Source organism: Chenopodium quinoa, unplaced genomic scaffold (assembly GCF_001683475.1).
Source record: "Chenopodium quinoa cultivar QQ74 unplaced genomic scaffold, ASM168347v1, whole genome shotgun sequence".
Lineage (NCBI taxonomy): Eukaryota > Viridiplantae > Streptophyta > Magnoliopsida > Caryophyllales > Amaranthaceae > Chenopodium > Chenopodium quinoa.
In genome coordinates this window covers 6,356,464-6,376,067 of record NW_018742951.1, presented here as the reverse complement: position 1 = coordinate 6,376,067, position 19,604 = coordinate 6,356,464, and the positions used below count along the sequence as shown (strand labels likewise).

Genomic DNA, 19,604 nt, shown 5'->3' with positions numbered 1-19,604 from the left:
GAGCTACTACTTTCAACCCGACCGTCATCAGAGCCGGCCGGGGAGTTGGGAGCATCAATGGCAGCTCTTGACTGCTCAGCCTCCTCAGCCGGAGAGGTCTCCTCGTTGTAGGAGCCTAGAATGCTATCTCTTGGAGTGGCGGGGGTACCGCCGAATGGTTCTCTAACCTCCCCGTCCGGGCCTCGAGTTTCAGGCGATAACTCATTCGAGTCCCCGCCTCTGTAATTGGGGTCCATAGTTGTTCCCCTAATTCTGGCCATGGTGTCCTGCACAGACACGGAGTCGGTCGATACAGGCGTTGAAAAGGGGAAATTCCAAAGATCAGAGGCGGCAAATCCAGTTCTAGACTCAGCCGTACTAATTGACCGGCTGAGTTCACAACTATGGTCCTGGTACGGGTATAAAGGGTCCATCTATCTATGGCACTTGTAAACAAAAATGCAAGCAAAAGATGCAAACGGAAATACATGGAAAAGCAAGAAAGAATAGAGACGGTACCTAAAGTAAAGTATTGAGAACCTCAAGAAATTTCTTGGGATGCTTGCGAAGACACAGGCGGTTTGAATACCGGCTGGGTTCTCTGAGGTACCCTCTCAAAAATCTTTTGCTTGCTTGCTACTGCACAGGCGGTCTGAAAACCGGCTGCTTTTAAAATAATGAAGTCTCCGTGTGCTCTGAATTTCAAGTACCGGATGCTCTGAAATGCCGAATGCTCTCAAAATTCAAGAAATTTCACGAAGTTTGTAAATAAGGCTTCGTGTGCTTCCTCCCCTATTTATAGGGTTTGTCCCGGAAGGCGAAGGGGCGCGACCCTTCCCCTTCTGCTTTTCCCTCTTCCTTCAGTTAGAATTTGAAGGGGTTTCAAAAAAAAAAAAAAATAATAATAATATTTTCGTCAGCTCTCTTCTCAGGTGCCACGTGGTACCTTGCCACGTCAGCACCTGAGAGGGGCAAATGTTTGGGGTAAAATTACCCCAGCCACGTGGCCTAATGGCAGTGCGACACGTGGCATTTTGCTATTGGTCAGCAGGGCTCCAATCCCCTGCTGACACGTGTCCTAGGAACCCTAAATGGGGGACCAATGCTCCCCACTATAAATAGTGGGGGAGTCCTCATTAATGGGGGACTTACAATCAATTGGCATTCAATACTATCAAAAATACATTTTACACAAAAACCGAGCAATCTTAATTGTGGAATTCTCCCATTACGCGAGAAGTAATTACTCTTTTACGCACTTTCTTCCTCCCGTACATCACTGACTTGATCGTCGGAGGCGGAGCTCCACCCAACCGGAGTCTTCGTGATTTTGCAGGTACAGGCGATCGAAGGGCATTCTTGGAATTGTAACTCTCCCGCAGGACACATTAAAAAACCCCGAAACAGTACCCTTACAAATTTTATCAGTTGTCCTCGAGGTTTGAAAAAAAAAAAAAAAAAACATCCATTATGTTAAGTAAATTAATGTACATAGCTCTTATTACACCAATTGTGGCCATCGATAAGTAATTTTGTCATGCATTTTGAAATTTCTTTAAATGTTTTTATGTAACATTACCTTATATTTTAAAACAAATGAATTTAAATTAGCTTAACCAAAAGTCCAAAGTTCTTAATTTGGCTCTCTTTTAAATATAACCCACACACTCCATTTTAATTTCTACTGCTATAATTCTCATCTTCACTACTTATGTTTCACTCACACCTTATTTTATTTAAACATGATATAAACCTTGAATATCATTATTTAAAATATTCAAACTCTATTTAAAATGTGGACATGATGGAAATTACTTGAAAAAGTAAATTATTAGTTAAAATATTCAAACACTATTGAGGCCTTGAAGGATCACAAAGGGGCCGTTTGGTTCGCAAATGGGAAAGGGAATGGCTAAAAGAAAGGGAAAGAGGGAGAATGGAAAGCAACTCCCTCATTTATCATAGGTTGTTTGTTTTACTTCAAAAGAATGGGATCAATTTTATGAGTACCAACTGCATGGCCAACAACCAACTCCAGCCCCTTCCCCTCCAGTGGCACCGAGCTCCCCCACTCCCCTTCGTCGGCCTCCACCGTACCCTCCTTGCCGGCGACCAACTCCTCGGCCTTTTCCTGCCCGCACCGACTCCATTGCTATATGTCGATGTCCTCCCTCTTCTCTCTCTTTTTTAAGTAACCTTTTGGTAGATCTAGTACGTTGTTTGTTAATAGAGTATTATGTGTGTGTTTTTTTTTTGGTGTTTGGGGGGTTGTTTATGTGGTGGTTATGAGTTTTTTTATTGAGATGGTTAGGGTTTTTTGGGTGGTTTTGTGGTGGTTGTGATGATTTCGTGGGTAATGGGTGGTGAACGGGGTGGGTGAAAGTTATATCGAGTGGAGTTGGGTAGTTTGGGGGAAGATGGTTTGTTTTCCGGTGCATTTGGGTGGTTGCTGGGTGGTTTTGGGTAGTTTCGGTGGTGGCTGGATGGTTTTGGGTAGTTTCGGTGGTGACTGGGTGGTGGTGTCAGTGTGTCGGCGATTTGTTGGTGGCTAGGTGATGGTTCTAGTGGTGGTTGGGCGGTGGTGTCGGTGGGCAGTTGGTTTCGAGGGTGGTCAAGGTAGTTGGGTGAAGAGGAGTTTAGGGGTTAGGGTGATTCCCTTGGGGGGGTGGGAAATGAAAATAGAGGAAAATGGGGTAATGGAAGGGGTAAAGGGAATGATTGAATTTGCCTATCAAACATCAACAAAGGGATTCATGACAGTTGATTCCCTTTCCCTCTGTTGAATACCCCCAACCAAACGGCCCCTAAATATATAAGGTAAATGGGTCATTTAATACTACGACATGAGTGTTTCTATTGTAGCATTTAGTAACCCATAGATGAATTATTCTCATTTTCTTTCTCATACCTTTAACTCCTTAACCACATGCCCCTGATTTTTTGAACAACCATTAAGAATTATTTTTGGGGAATTGTGCACATGAATTTATTGCACAAAACTTGAAACACAAGGGACGTTTTTGGATTGTGTGAAATAAGAGTAGTACCAAAGGCAACACCTTCTTCACAATCCAACATGGAAAATTGGCTATGGAGATTCTGTTCAATCAGAAATTTACGGACACACAGCGGTTCGATAGGAAAGTCGTTTCAATCCAATTGGGGTCAAATAAAGACAAAGGATATGTCAATGACCTAAATCTCGACAATAATGTCTCTCTTAGATTCTTTGGTGGAAATACGAGAAAACTTCATTGTACTCTCAATGGAAACGGAGTTTTGCAAATTCTCCCTGGAACTAGAAGAACATTTGGAAGTATTTGATAGAATTGAAGGATGATCTTCTATTCTTGTCCTATGTTAGAAGACATTACCTTATTTAATCCTTGTTTTTCCTAATTCAGACTAATTGATCTTAGATTTTGGTTCTCCCACAAGGTCCACAACAAGAATTAAAGTTGATAGAAGCTTCATGCAAGACTTTCTTATGGGCCGGCCAATCTTAGATTACAACATATCTGTTCAAAGATAAACAAATTCCCAACTCCTATTTCCCAAACACACACAATGCCACACGAAATTTAAGCTAGGTCATCAATGTTACATCCCCAAAAGGTAGGAAATGTATATTAGTGTTTAGCTGGTATAATACAGACATGTCATTTTCAGATCGCTGCCATCATCGGTTGGACAACTCCATCAACTGTGGCAAGACGTAGGAAGACGTCCACGTCCCATAGTAAATCCTCTTGTTCCATCAGGCATTCGCGGACCTGGAGGTGGCTTATTAGAGGACTCAATAGTAGTAGCCATCCCATGTCCTAACAGATTGAGAGATTCTTAATTAGCAATTTCATCAAACCATCCAATCAACATAAGAAAGGAAAATGACTTTCTATATTGCCAAGGGAAAAATGAGAATGTGGGTTGGTGGGGGGGGGGGGGGTGGGGGTGGGGAAGCTTGTTTACACACCCATGCCATTGTTGCCACGGTATTTTCGCCCCTTAGATCGGTTTCGACCTTTCTGTCCATTTCCTTCTTTGGATCTGTGCTCTCCATCCTATTACAAAAGCGAGTTCAAATAAGAACAAAGAGTAACTTTTTTCTTTGGAAGAAATTTAAAATAAAAGAGATTATCTTGAAACATAAAACAAGGAATGTACATAGTGCAAAAGGCAAATAAGTTGGATTCTTGTCAAAATTCACACATTACTTTCTCATTTAACATAAAATCCAAGCAATTAGCAGCATGGTCTCAATTCTCAAAAATATGTGGTTTCACAACAGCAACAAAAACAAATTGCAAATAGCATACCCTATAGCAATGAACACCGAGCTAATTTCACTAAATTTAGAAGGCTCGCAAGCTACCTTTTATTTTCTTTTCTTTTTTTTTTAAGATACCAAATTTTCAATATATATAAAGCAGCCACTGGGATTTCAGTATAAAATGAGGCTGCGTGAGGAGTTGAGCTATCAAGTATGTACTAGCTCTCAGCTGCTTTCTAGATTTGTAATTAGCCATGTTAGGGCAGATTGAACGAAATGAAGATTAACTCAATAAATAACACAGTACATCGATCAACCCACGTCATTCCATGGTATCACTTTCGTACTTTCATGCTCATAAAAATGACGTTTCAATTTAGAAGATATTAACCACAAATATATGATATTTTAAAAACTTGCCTCATCATCAAGGTCATCATGCTGCACATTTGAATGAATTTTACCATCTTTTGTTGAAACATGCACTTGAGCAAGGCCACCCTTCTCAGAATCGGATTCTCTCCAGACCTTTCGTCCAAGACCATTACCCTGAGACAAAATGCAAGTCAAAAGAGTTCTCATTGACAGAGAAGAAAATGTTGGGACATACCTTCCGCTTTTGAAGATGTTGGACCCGTAAGCCATTTCGCCAATCCGTTTCATCATTCAAAGCAGCCACCTTCGGAAACAGCAAATTATTAGCAGGCAATATCATGCTATGTTTTAACTTGAAAGCCCCAATTGCTTAAGGAAGAAGATATCGCTACTTACAGCTTTCTCAGCAGCCTCCACTGTTTCATACTCAACAAGTGCATAAATCTGTGAACATATTAGAATACCAAGTAAATATTCACAAAGTACAATTTGCAGTATATACATTTCTTGAAGCCAGAAATGATACACACTAGTACATTAGGGGCATTTGGATTGGTTATGGGAGGTGGTAGGGTGGTGATGGTGAGGTGGCGGTAAAGGTCTGCTCTGCTAGGGCTAACCAGTAAAGACTAGTTCAGAACCCAGTTTATTCTTCCAGTTTCATGAGCGTAAAATTAAATGAAGCAACAGGATCCAATACTACCTAATCACTACTTCAAGGATTTCCACATTCCTAAAATCCCAATTAATCAATTAAAAACATCCATTAAAATAGCATCTATCAAATCTCCTCCTTGGCCAAGATATGGACATTGATATATGTAAATATACACATTGAGAGTTCAGACATATCAAACAAGACCCCACTATAATTTTTTTCCCTTATTAGTTAATGTAAATATACGGTCAAAGTTTAGTCAATTTAGAAGATCAAAATCAGACAAGACTAGACCAGAAGAGTTCCAACTTCAAATCAGACCTTATAATCGGACCATTACACCTTATTTTAGGTGAAGAGAGCATAGCCTGATTGGCCTATCATCCCTCCTTATAAATAAAGATATACGCATACATGTGCGACAGGTAAATAAATTATCCCCAAGTCTTATAGCTACACCTATAATTGGATATAAATAACCCAATACAGTACCTTTCCCAACATGCAATAAAATCTCTCAGTGTACAACCAACTTTAAATCATTCTACATAATCATTCCTAAAGAAAATGTGTGATTGATTCACCAGATCAAAGCCTAACTGACCACTATTATAATGAGCTGAAATCCTTTAAAAAATACAAGTTTTTCAATTTTGTGCTGAACTTTTATGCTTATAAATGGAATTTGATGCGTAGATCGCTTGTCAATTATCAATATCATTGTGCTATTTTAACTATATATAATTGATATTGAAACTCATTTATTTAATGCCTTGAATAGTCTTATGAAAATTTTGGTTTCAGCAGGCATGTAAAGATATCCAATACAGAATCCCTGGTGCAAACAAAAAGGTGGAATAAAACCAGCCTACTGGCACAACCAAGTGAACCAACTTTAGACACTGGTATGGTTATTTTTTGGATACAATAAAGAATATACATAGTACTTAGTTTACACATTCATACACTAATCCTTATCTTAGCAAAGAGCACGTATAAAACATCAATAGAATTTTTTTCTTAGGATAATAAGGTATAAATTGGTTCTTATAACCAAATTTATTGATGTGAAATACCTTTTCAAGTAAAATAATGGTCTTTCCATTGGCTGGAAACAAGACGACAAGGTTAATTTCACATCAAGGAAGGGTTATAGGGCTAATTTTTTCCAACTAAAAGTCAATAGACTTATTTGTACAGTTGCTATCAGTTGTAGCCTCAAGGAAGAAAAGCGCATAAGAAGCTAGGCAAAGATAAAGTAAATGAGCTATAAAATTCATATAGCATAATAAAGTTCTCATATAGCATTGGTGCATTGATTAAACAACCAGAGTCACTAGTTTCCCTAGTAAATACACAGCAGGAATATGCCCAGCATCAAATTTTACCTTGCCATTAACCAGTTTCTCGGCCTTGTTTCTCTTCACTGAATCCGCAGCAGCATGTGGATCGTGTATGGATATAGTCTTTATACTACAGAAACAGGTAACATTAAATATAGGAGCAACAATACACCACCCAGAAGAATGATTACATTTAAGGACCAAGAACTATAGAAGGAACTACCTGCCAGCTCGACCACAAATATTCTGGATATTCTGCACTGAGTGGTCTTCAGGTAAATTTGCTACAACAACTGTACAAAGCTAAAGCCCAGTAATTTAGATTCATTAAACTCCTGATAAATTAAGAAGAGAAAATTTCCTTCTAGATCAAATACCTTGGAATCCTCGTTTGATGGAAGAGGATGTCGTCGCTTTACTTTCTTCCCATCTGAACTCAAAACCTAGATCAAATAATGACATGCAGCTAGTTAGCTAGAAAACAAACACGTGAAATTCTAAGCAACCAAACAAAATTCATGCAAACCATGGCGGTGAAAAAACCAGAGAGCATACAGAGAAGCGCGTGTGCGCGTGCACACACACACACATACAGAGAGAGAGAGAGAGAGAGAGAGAGAGAGAGAAGGGGGAATCCAAAAGGATATAGAAGACAAAAGCTTACAAGCTGTGAAGACTCCTTCAGTGCATCTACGATTGTTGAAATGTCTTTTGTAAGCCTTTTCATCTTTCTAAAAGAACCAATTAACGAAATAGATACTGCAAGAAGCATAAATCCTCTGAGTCACTGCAGTTTAAGCATTAAAATCAATAACCAAAGTGAAACAGGATGCAAAAACACACACACATAAGCTTCAATATTGGATAGATTAGCAGCAGCATAATATGCTGCATACAGCCAGAACGAAAATCAAAATTAATAAGCCACTTTTGGGCCAATTCGAGGGTAAAAATTTTTTAGTCCAACTTAGACTGCAAGTGTGGTTGATTGCCTCGTTCAAGATAAGATGCAATTCTCAACTGAGTAGAATCAAATTGGCAGAACAGAACATTGTACCAAAGCCACCAACACAGCAACACTATGACTTTGAAGCATCTGATAGCAGGCATAGAATAGGATAAATGAGGATAAAAGTAAAGCCTGTGAAATTTTGTTTAGAAAAATCAAGTTCAAAGTAACTTGGCAAATGAAACTGCTAAGATGCTCTGAGTTACCCCTGGACCCTTCCTAGAAGCTATGGAGAAGGGGATACTGATGCAAAAATATGAATCTAGTGTTAGTAGAGGATTAATGACTTGACGTAATGAAAGTAAGGAACTGGTATCCAATATCTCTTTGGTAATCTATAATAATTTATTTATTAGCAACAATAGGCCCCAAAAGATAAATTACTTACAATCTTTAGAAAGTTTTCTGGGACTTAATGGAAAGCTGATCAGCTTATGTTGCCCATTTCCTATAACTTGGAAAAGAAACAGAAAAGCTGAAGCCTCAAGTTATGTCTCTCCTTGGTTTTTCAGTATTTACACAATTTCAGTTCTGTGGTTTATTTGGGAACAGGGGCATCTTTTTCACAAAACCAAAGCTGTGGTTATGACTTGCAATTGGCTGCTTTGAAGAGGTGATCAATTCATTTATCTTAAATTAAATCTCATCAACCACTCAGACCCTACCCACCTTTGCCTCTGCAGTCGCATTGCCGCAGAAATGGAATGTAACGGATGAAGTATGGAACATGGCTGACGCAGTGTAAATTTTTGAAAAAATCAATTATGGGGTTAGGCCTTGTTGACGTTATTTAAGTTTAAAAGTATACTTTCGGCATAATATAATCAGATATATCATAATATGGGTGAGTAACATAGCTGTTGAACATAAAATTACATAAAATATCATGTTTTATAAACTACTTAATTGATTAATATAATATTTTTGGGCATTTTAATTAAAAGTACACAGATGTAATGGTTCAAAACATAAATGTTCTAACGTGGCATAACAGATGACAATGTAAAAAACAGTTGTTTTGTAATGAATTTTGGATTTGGTGTTCTACGAAACCCTAATTTAACGCCACGACAAAATTACATCTCCTGCGTTGTCCGTTAAGTAACAATGACTCACTGCATTAGAACATTTATTACCTGTTACAACCGTTCTTATTTTAATTGATTAAAACTTAATTATGTAATCTTTAAAACATGTTACCCACTTCTATTTAGATAAATTTCAGAGAATACTTTAGAAACTTAAAAACTTAAAAAATGCTTAAACCCATTAATGTGAATTTTTGAAACCGTTACCGCAATCCGTTTTATTCGTCCATTACAAGCGATTTCCACAACGCAACCATTACCGCGATAGGGAGTTTGCTATCGCAGCCGCGAGTTTTTTCTATGGATGACAAGGGGGAAAATACATTATTTTTGTCGAGCCATTATGTAACAATGTTATGTGGAACGACAAATCCAGAATCCATTAAATAATGATTGATCTGTGATGGGATGACCGGGTTTTAACTTTTAACTCCGTAATGGAAACAATAGATCTAATAGATAATGATAATTTAAGCGCTTGATGAGTTGATGGTCTTTTCCATATTTATGAAACCGTGATTGCACTCATTTCCTGAAGTTGCATATTTAGTTAAGCATCATCTTAACTTAAACAATTGCAAATTTTTTAACAAAGTTGTTACTTCGAGAGGACGGGGAATATAAACAAAAATATAATACGAATGTGCTATATGCATACTAAGAAGGAAAATTAATAGTTATAAAATAAATAAATAAAACTTTTTGCTATCATGTCAATTATCGGATGAGATTAGGCTTGATTCAGTTCTATTTGCGTTCAGGTTATCTGTATTTGGTTTGGTCAGTTGCATTTGAGTTAGAATCATTTCAAAACAATCAGTTTGGGCCATCGACAGGTCTAGTTAACCATATTTCAATTTTGGTTTAGTTTAGGTCATTCAAAGACGCTGATCAAGCATGGGTTAAAGTTTTCAGGTTAAAAAGGACCCTGCTTTAGGTGATTCAGACATTCAGTGAAGATAATTCTGTCCTATTCAGATTTGTTTGATATGCCCAAAAAACACATGTTTTCGTTATTTGTTTTGTTTGTCTTTTTGGGAAATCATTAAATGGTCTCGTTCAACAACCAGATCAAGCCACACAATCCAATTTATGTAGCACAAATTCAATACTTAAACCAACTAAATAAATTCGTTATTACTTAATGGACCTCAGCATACAAGAGCAGAGATGAAATCAGATAGCAATTAATTACAGCTCATTCAGACTGGACACCCACCCAAGAAGCTCGGCGCAGCCACAAGTGATTTGGGCGCGCCAGGAGAAAAATCCAGGCAAGGTGGTCTGTCACAAGTACCTGTATACTTTCATCATTTTAACATCTCTATCGTTGCAAATTTACAGCTGAGACAGCTTAAAGAGTGATATCGAATGATTTTTTTCTAATAGTAGTATAATAGTTCCTCGCAAATTCACAAATCAGAATGAGGAATATAACATCAAGCAAAAAGAGGGCATCATCAGTCATAATACATAATGAAGCAGCATCAGAATCAGCTAATCCATATCAGACTACAGAAAAATGGTCGAGAGCAATCATTGTCAAAACTTACCAAACCTGTCTTTGTCTTTCTTCATTTGTTTCAACAAAAACTTGTCATTGGGCAAATTTTCATCACTGAAGTAATACTCAACCTGTAAAACCACCAAAGCTTCAGAAAAACATAATAGCAACCTACTTAGCATAGTAAGTACTTTTGTTGCAAACCATTGAAAAAAAAGGTTTTTTTTTTGGGAAAATAGATAGTCTTCTCTTGTTAATTCAATTATCTATAATTTCGAACCCTAAGCATAAATTAGATCCATATAAGTAGTATGCAAACAAACAAGTAGTATGCAAAATGACAATTCATTCCTTCTTAACTCAATCATTTCAGAAATGAACATCTAAAATCCCTAAGAATATGAACCCTAAACAAATTATAAAAAAATGCCAACATTTCAAATTCAATTTCACAAATAAACAAAATACACCATTACCTTCTCAACTCAATCACTTCAGATATGAACATCAAAAATCCCTAAACCAATTGATTAAAAAAACAAAAGCCAACATTTCGATTTCAAATTAATGACTAGCCTGCTTGATGATTCAATTAATCTTCTCTTGTTAATTCAATCACCTATAATCTCAAACCATAACTTAAATCCAAATACGTAGTATGCAAAGTATTTCCCTTTTCAACTCAATCATTTCAGAAACGAACATCCACAAACCCTAAAAACATGAACCCTAAACAAGTTCTGAATCGCCAAATTTTCAAATTCAAATTCAAATTCACAAATAAACAACATGAAGTAAAACACAAAAGAGCAAAACAAAAACTAGCCTGCTTGATGATCTTAGCGCGGAGGTCTTCAACGGAAGAAACGACGGGTTGAGAACGGAGGTCCTCGTCATCAGACGGCGGAGGTGAGCGGAGCACGGGAACTTCATCGGCCGAAGTTGCGACGCCGACGATCTCCGGCGGATGTGAAGGGTAGGTGGTTGGGATCCCTTCGGCGGCGGCCATGGGAGGAGAGAGAAAGGGGAAGAAAAGAAGAAGGTGAAGGAAGAAAACCGAAAAACAAGTTCCCGCCTGTTTCTTCTTCTGCTTCTGCTCTCTCTTTCTCTCACATTGGCGGCGTGCGTTTTGTGAGTTAATATAGGACTTGACTAGCCAACTATTACTCCTTGGCCCGGACTAGTGACGAGCTGACGACGATAGACCCGAGTCCACCCGACCTTCGTGGGTTGTTTCTTTTTTTTTTTGTACTTTATTTATCTAGCTAGGTTAACATAAAATTTTTAGTAGGATCCTTGTACACATTTTATGAATGACAGTCTCGTAGTCCAATGAATCAATTTTCGTATGATCTAAAATTAGGGATGTCAATGGGGCGGAGCTGATATTGGTTTTCCCATCTCATCCCACCCCATCTCTGTCTAACATCTCTATTCTCATCCCCGCAATGAGTCAAAAATTCATTCCATCCCCGCCTCGATGAGTACAATTCCAAAATCATCTGCGCTCCGACGGGTATCAATTCCACACCCACCTAATCCCCACCCAAGGCCCGCTTGCCTAATAAAACAATTACATAGATTACTAAAAAAAAACATTGTTAATATTACACATTTTTTTTTGTTTATTGTATAAGCTAAGTCTTATCACAAAGTATTATATTTACTACTTTATTTTACTTAATTATTTTTTATAAGATACGAGTAGTATAAAAGTATTTAATTTTATTTTTTAAAATATATGAATGTGGGTATGGGACGGGTACAAAGTAGGATGGGACGGGTACAAAGTAGGGCGAGACGGGGATGAGGCGGTTACTGTTAGACATATATGCTATAAAATAATAAAAACTTATCTCAATGTGGAGTGAACCAAATGACAGTTGCCACGTCGTGGATTACCACTGACCTAAAAGACAATCCGCGCTACCTCCCAGTGCAGTAGACGCAAAGCGGTTGCCCTCCAAGATAAGCATGGCGTCGGAGTTTGTGTGCACTCACAAACCCGACAAGAACTCAGAATATTTATTTACCCAGAAATCAAATAACAGTGTTAGGATTTTGTAGAGAGAAAAGCGTAATTGTAATTATGTTTTTAACTGGTGAAAGTACAACTATTTAAAGGGAAGAAGAAGTAAAACAGCAACTACAAGAAAATGTCTAGGTACGTTCGGCCAGGCGACTAGGTACATTACACCAAAACGACAAGGAATAAATCTGCCAATTAATTAGCCGAAATCAAGGGCTAATCAAACTATAATAGTAAAAAAATAATAAATAATATCCTGTTACCAAAGAAAGAAAAGAGATAAAAATTTCTCCAAAAAGATAGAGGACCCACAACCCACCCACGCCCGCGCATCGTATTCCCCAAGACCCCAAGTCCCGAGGCCCGAGCCCGACCCGAACGAGCTCAGCGCACACATGTGTGTTTGTGTGGTATAACCCACAACCCACTTCCCACTTACTCAACTAATTAGGACTAAGGTACTACAATCTATCTATTAATTAACCTATACTAAAAGCAAATCCTTCCATGACACTTGTCATTACCTTATGAAAAATTTTCCCGCTTTTTTCGCTTCTCTCTTCTTCTTCTTTTTTTTTTTTTTTTTTTTTTTTTTTTTGTTGTGCAAAATCTTTAAGTAAACTATTTATACCTTATGTATTTTCTTTCCACTTTGACAATCATATTCCATATATACCCAAAAATATCTTTTATATACTTTATATTTTGTAATATTATTGTCAAAAATATTTAACAACCGTGCATTACACGGGATTTTAACCTAGTATTTAAATAAGGGAGAGCATTCACTTTCTTTAAATGAGAGACTTTTACCTCACTCTTATACCACTCTTTTTCTTTGTTTTCATCAAGAATTTCCAACAACCCCCACAGATTCGCAGATGAGAAAAAGGAACAGAAGAAAATATGAATTCTGGGCAAAACAAACAATTGCATAAGTGCCAATGTCTCGCAACTTGAATTGACACATAGTGAACATCAAGCTATGATCCATTTCCTACCAAGTGACCTTCGTCTTGAACTTAATAGGGAGTTAGGAACCCGTCACTTGAGTCACACAATTGACCATGTATGATACTCTGAAACTTCGCAGATAAAATGACGCATTATACTGGCCATACATTCAAGACTGGATGCTTATAGGTGCTCTAGAGTATAAACCCACGAAATACTCATAGGAAGCGGCCACACTTCCACACCTAATTAAGTAGGTGAATCCCTTCAAGTGTGAGCTACAGCACACCACCAAAAATATGGATATGGGTTCATTAGGAGTCATATGCTCAACCTTTTTCTCATTTGTAGCAAAACAAAAAACAAACATTTAGGGATGGGAAAAAATAAAAATTGTGCTTCCGAATTATTATATAATGTTCCTCTTTGAACTCATAATGAGTAGGAGTTCATTACTTTACAATTCATACTATGGGCGTTAGCCCCATCCCTTCCGATGTTTCCAAAACTAATTTTCTACATAGGCGTTTAGTCAACGGATCCACAACATTCTTTTCGGACTTTACATAGTCCAGTGATATCACCCCTTCAGACAACAAGTTTTTGTCAGCCTTATGCCTCAAACGAATGTGTCTTTTCTTCTCATTGTAGACATGGTAGTTTGCAATAGCAATCGAAGCTGGTGAATCACAAATGAAGTGCAACTAAAGGAGCTGGCTTCCCCCACAGTGGAATATCAGCAAGCATGTTTCTCAACCATTCTGCCTCATGACCTGCTAATTCAAGAGTAATAAATTCATATTCCATAGCAGTACAAGATTGCTTACTAGGTTTCCATGATATAGCTCCACCCCCAAGGGGCAAGACATAACCACTAGTGGAGTTAACTTTTTTGTTGTCAGACACCTAGTTGGCATCACAAAAGCCCTCAAAAACTCTAGGAAATTTGGAGTAGTGCAAAACCCCAATCCATGGTACCCTTAAGTTACCTACGCAATCTTCTAAAAGCAACCTAATGATCATTGCTTGGGTTATGAGTGCACCTGCTCAATCTACTAACAAAATAAGTAATGTCAGGTCAAGTACGTGTAGTTCATAAGAAACATAACACTACCAATAATTCTAGCATATTAAGACTGATGAACTGGATCACCTTTATGTTTTTTTAGGTGGACATCGGGGTCATAAACCTAACTGGATCGACATTAAATGAGTCAAACTTTTTAAGAAGTTTTTCAACATAGTGTGACTGGTTAAGACAGATGTCATTTGGAGTCCATTTAATTTTAACTCCCAAAATCACATATGCCTCACCCATGTCTTTCATTTTAAAATTCGAACTCAAAAGTTCTTTTGTATCATTTACTCGATCCAAGTTAGTGCCAAAAATCAACATATCATCAACATAAAAACAAATAATCACACAACTATGAGTATCATGCTTAGAATACACACAAAAAATTACCTTCATTAACATGAAAACCATTACCAGTCATTGTCTTGTCGAATTTGTCATGCTATTGCTTTGGAGCTTGCTTAAGCCCATACAACGACTTGACTAACTTACTAAACTTGTTCTCTTGGCCTAGAACAATGAACCCTTCAGGTTGGACCATGTAAATCTCCTTATCCAAGTAAATATACTAACAGAATAAGTAATGTCAGGTCAAGTGTAGATCATAAGAAACATAGCACTACCAATAATTCTAGCATATTAAGACTGATGAACTGGATCACCTTTATTTTTCTTTAGGTGGAAATCAGGGTCATATGGAGTCCTAACTGGATCGACATTAAATGAGTCAAACTTTATAAGAAGTTTTCCAACATATTGTGACTGGTTAAGACAAATGTCATTTGGAGTCCTTTTGATTTTAACTCCCAAAATCACATCTGCCTCATCCATGTCTTTCAATAAAATTCAAACTCAAAAGTCCTTTTTTCTCACTTACTCGATCCAAGTTAGTGCCACAAATCAACATATCATCCACATAAAAACAAATAATCACACAACCATGAGTATCATGCTTAGAATAAACACAAAAATCACCTTCATTAACATGAAAACCATTACCAGTCATTGTCTTGTCGAATTTGTCATGTTATTGCTTAAGCCCATACAACGACTTGACTAACTTACAAACCTTGTTCTCTTGGCCTAGAACAACGAAACCTTTGGGTTGGACCATGTAAATCTCCTTATCCAAATCACCATTCAGAAAGGCAGTTTTGACATTCATTTGGTGTACAAAAAGATCAAAAATGCAAGCAAGAGCAATTAGAGTCCTAATGGTTGCAATTTTAGTGACTGTAAAGTAAGCCATGTTTTTTAGTAAAACCCCTGCACTACTATTCTAGCCTTATACTTGTCTATGGATTCGTCAGGTTTCAATTTTTTCCTAAAGATCCATTTACAAGAAATGGGCTTGCAACCCCTAGGAAGATCAACCAATTCCAAAGTGTTATTATTGAGAATTGATTGTAACTCGCTATCAATTGCTTCTTTCCAAAACATAGCATCAACTTACCTTATTGCCTCATCATAGGTTCTTAGATCATCTTCCAGCACAAAGATATGAACAAAATCTTCATCAATATTGATGGATTCAGATAAAAAATCAGTAATAAAATCAGGTCCAAATATGTTATTCTTTCGTGCTCTTTTGTTTTTCCTTAGCTCCAAAACAGAATCATTGTTAGTAATAGGAGGAGTAATAGGTGAACTAACAGAATTACTAGAAGGTAATATAATATCATTAGATATTTTTCAAGGAAAAATATTTTCAAAAAATTTAGCATCTTTTGCCTCAATAATGTGGCCACCTGCATAAGAATCGTTAGCCCCTTTAACAAGAAAGCGATAAGCTGCACTTTGATATGCATAATTAACAAAAATATAATCAACAATAGGACCAATTTTGTCCTTCTTAAAACTGGGTATGCCAACTTTTGCTAAGCACCACCACACTTTTAGGTATTTCAGATTTGGCACACGACCTTTCCATAGCTCGTATGGAGTCTTGTCAAGCTTCTTATGTGGAATCCTGTTCTAAACATGACAAGCAGAAAGAATAGCCTCCCCCACATGTTATCAGGAAGCCCATAACTAATAAGCATATAATTCATCATATCCTTTAGTTCTATTATTTCTTTCAGCTATACCGTTTTATTCAGGTGCATATGGAGCTGTCGTTTTGTGCACTATTCCATTTTGCTCACAAAATGCCTTAGAGTGTTAGGGTCATACTCACCACCCTTATCACTCCTAAGTCTCTTTATTTTCTTGCCCAACTAGTTTTCTACCTCAGCCTTGTATTTGAGGAACTCCTCAGCCACGTCTTTGGACCTGAGAAGGAAAACCATAGTGAAACGAGAACAATCATCAATAAAGGTAATGTAATATCTTTTACCCCTCCTGCTCTCGTAATTTTTAAAGTCACCCAGATCACCATGAACAAGCTCTAATACTTCCGTCTGTCTATCTACTGACTTAAATGGTTTCTTTGAAAATTTAGCTACTTCAACACGTATTTCACAGTTTGAAAAATCATTATTGGAAAACCGTGGGATCAAGTTTCAGTGTTTAAGCCTTTTAATTGAATCAATATTAACGTAACCCAATCTTGTATGCCATAAATCAATAGACTCAGCAATATAAACAGAAGAAGTACTAGCATTCTTATTCATAATGTTAACTTTAACATCGAGAGTAAATAGCCCCCATTACAAAAGCCCTTCCCCGGCCCACAAATTCCCCGCTGTGAGTAAGAACTAATCTACCAGAATCAAAAGAGAGCTTCAGTCCAGATTTCATGAGTAAACTGCCAGAAATAAGATTTCTGTGCATTTTTGGAACATGCAAAACGTTAATAAGAGTAAGCAATTTTCTAGAAGTGAGAGTGAGAACAATATTCCCTTTGCCTTGGATAAAAGCAGCAGCTGAGTTACCCATGAAGACATTTTCACGATCAACTTTGTCATAGGTAGTGAACATGTCTTTGTTGGTGCAAATGCGCCTTATTGCGCCAGTGTCAACAATCCATTCAGCGGCATTACCTATCATGTTAGCTTCTACAACAACATCAATGATATCATCAGTACTTTCAATAAGGTTAGTTTGATTCTTCCTTGGTTTCTTCTTGATCCTGCAATCCTTCGCCTTGTGACCAGACAGACCACACTCAAAACAAGTTCCTTTAAACTTGTATCTCTAGATTTTTCCCTTTGGGTTCAAGAGGAGTGTTTTTGGACTGATGGTTATGTTTAGGTTCAACAAGGTTAGCTTTGGAAGAAGAGGAGGAGGGGAAAACAAATTGGCCTTTATCCTTAATATGGTTCTCTTCCTCAATTTTCAGGTGACCTACAAGTTCCTCTAGGGTAAGGTCATTCTTTTTGTGCATCAATTGGCTATTATTATTATTAAAACAAAATAATAGCCAGGGTTATATCACATATAGACAAACCTTCATCAGCTATATTAATACAAACATTCTAATAAGCATGATCAATAATAGGTTTATCATCCTAAACTTGAAAACTTAATACGTTTAGTTCTAGCTTCATCAGTGCCATAATTTTTCTCTAAAGCATCCCAATTATCCTTAGCATGATTAAATTAAAGCTCATATAAATGTCCAACAGATTATTCAACATATAGTGCAACAGAATGCCTTTATAGGTTTTATCATGCTTAGCAAACCGAACATTAGAATCAGATAAATCATTCTTATCATCAGGTTCAACAATTTCATCAAGCACATAAGCAACATCAATTTGTTCAAAATAAAAGCGCATCCTAACAGCCTAATGTTTATAATTCTTTCCATCAAGAAGTTCTAACTTAGACATATCAGGAATCAGAAACTTGGAAGCCATAATCGTCTTTTAGATTATTAAACTTACATGCTATAAAATGATAAAAACTTATCTTAATGTGGAGTGAACAAAATGGCAGTTTCTGCGTCGTGGATAACCACTGACCCAAAAAACGATTCCGCGGTACCTTCCATTGCTATAGGCACAAAGCAGTCGCCCTCCAGCATAAGCACGACGCCGGAGTTTGTGTGCACTCACAAACCCGATTGGAACTCATAATATTTATTTACCTAGAAATTAAAGAACAGTATTTAGGATTTTTTAGAGAGAAAAGTGTAATTGTAATTGTGTTTTTGACTAGTGAAAGCACGACTATTTAAAGGGAAGAAGAAGCAAAACGGCTATCACAAGAAAATGTCTAGGTACGTTCAGCCAAGTGACTAGGGACGTTACACCAGAACGACAAGGAATAAATTTGCCAATTAATTAGACGAAATCAAGGGCTAATCGAACTATGACAGAAAAAAAATAATTAACAATATTATGTTACCAAAGAAAGAAAAAAGATAAGAATTTCTCCAAAAATTAAAGGGCCCTTAGCCCACCCACGCCCGCGCATCGCATTTCCAAAGACCTTAAGTCTCGAGGCCCGAGGCAGTCCCGACTCAGCTTGGCTCGGCGCGCTCACGCGCGTGTGTTTGGTATAACCCACTTCCCACTTACTCAACTATAAGTAGGACTAAGGTACTACAATATTTAAACAAGGGAGAGCACTCAATTTCTTTTAATGTGGGACTTTTACCTCACTCTTATACCACTCTTTTTCTTTGTTTTCATCAAGAATTTCCAACAGTTACAACCTAAAATCCACCCTCTCCCCATCACCCATGGAGAGTTAGTTTTTACCCCCATCTCTGCCCCACCACCCGCCAAACCAAGATCCATTGACATCCCTATCTCGCACATGTGGTGATGATTGTCAACTTTTTTTAACTTCTTCCTTTTTCTCATATCTCCTTCATATTTTCTTCCTTGCGCTCTCTTTGCATTCATTAGTTTTCTTCAAAACTTCAACTTAATTTTTCTCCACTTGAAGATGATTTGTAAGTTTATCTCAATCTCTCTATTTTCCCCCCTTTTCTCTTACTTTTTTTTCCCAGTTAGTAACTCTCAAACCATGATTTCAAAATATCTAATTTTGATCTCAGTTTTTTTTCTTTAGATATGGCAACGATGAAGGTAGGGGTGTTAACAAGCTTGACACTGGTAAGATTAGGCTCGACTCGAGCTTGAGAAAGTAGACCTTGAAGCTCATCGCACCTAAAAAATTAAGCTAGGTTTGAGCTCAAAACCCCTAGAAATAGCTTGATTTGAGCCTCTCAATTACATAATATTCAAATGTATCTGTTTTTATCCCCTATATATGACAATAGCCCTTGTTAATAATAATTTTAGGTTTATATATTCTATTAATATGATAGATTATTATATTAAAAAATTTGAGCTTGTTCACGAGCTTTGGAGCCAAGCCAAGGATAGCTTAGGCTTGTCTTGTTAAGATCTTAAGCCGAACATGAACT

The 19,604-nt window shown here is 37.3% G+C and overlaps 1 protein-coding gene across 1 annotated transcript; it reads right to left on the bottom strand.

Moving 5' to 3' along the window:
• Nucleotides 1–3,424: 3,424 nt before the first annotated feature.
• On the bottom strand, nucleotides 3,425–11,349 carry LOC110728577 (la-related protein 6A). Its single transcript, XM_021908216.1, has 11 exons — nucleotides 11,053–11,349; nucleotides 10,276–10,357; nucleotides 7,290–7,384; nucleotides 7,003–7,068; nucleotides 6,849–6,928; nucleotides 6,671–6,755; nucleotides 5,021–5,068; nucleotides 4,860–4,928; nucleotides 4,670–4,798; nucleotides 3,953–4,040; nucleotides 3,425–3,800 (listed from the first exon to the last, which is right to left on the bottom strand). The coding sequence occupies exons 1-11, from the start codon at nucleotides 11,233–11,235 to the stop codon at nucleotides 3,679–3,681; spliced, it is 1,047 nt and encodes a 348-aa protein (XP_021763908.1). The 5' UTR covers nucleotides 11,236–11,349; the 3' UTR covers nucleotides 3,425–3,678.
• Between the last annotated feature and the right edge of the window lie 8,255 nt (nucleotides 11,350–19,604).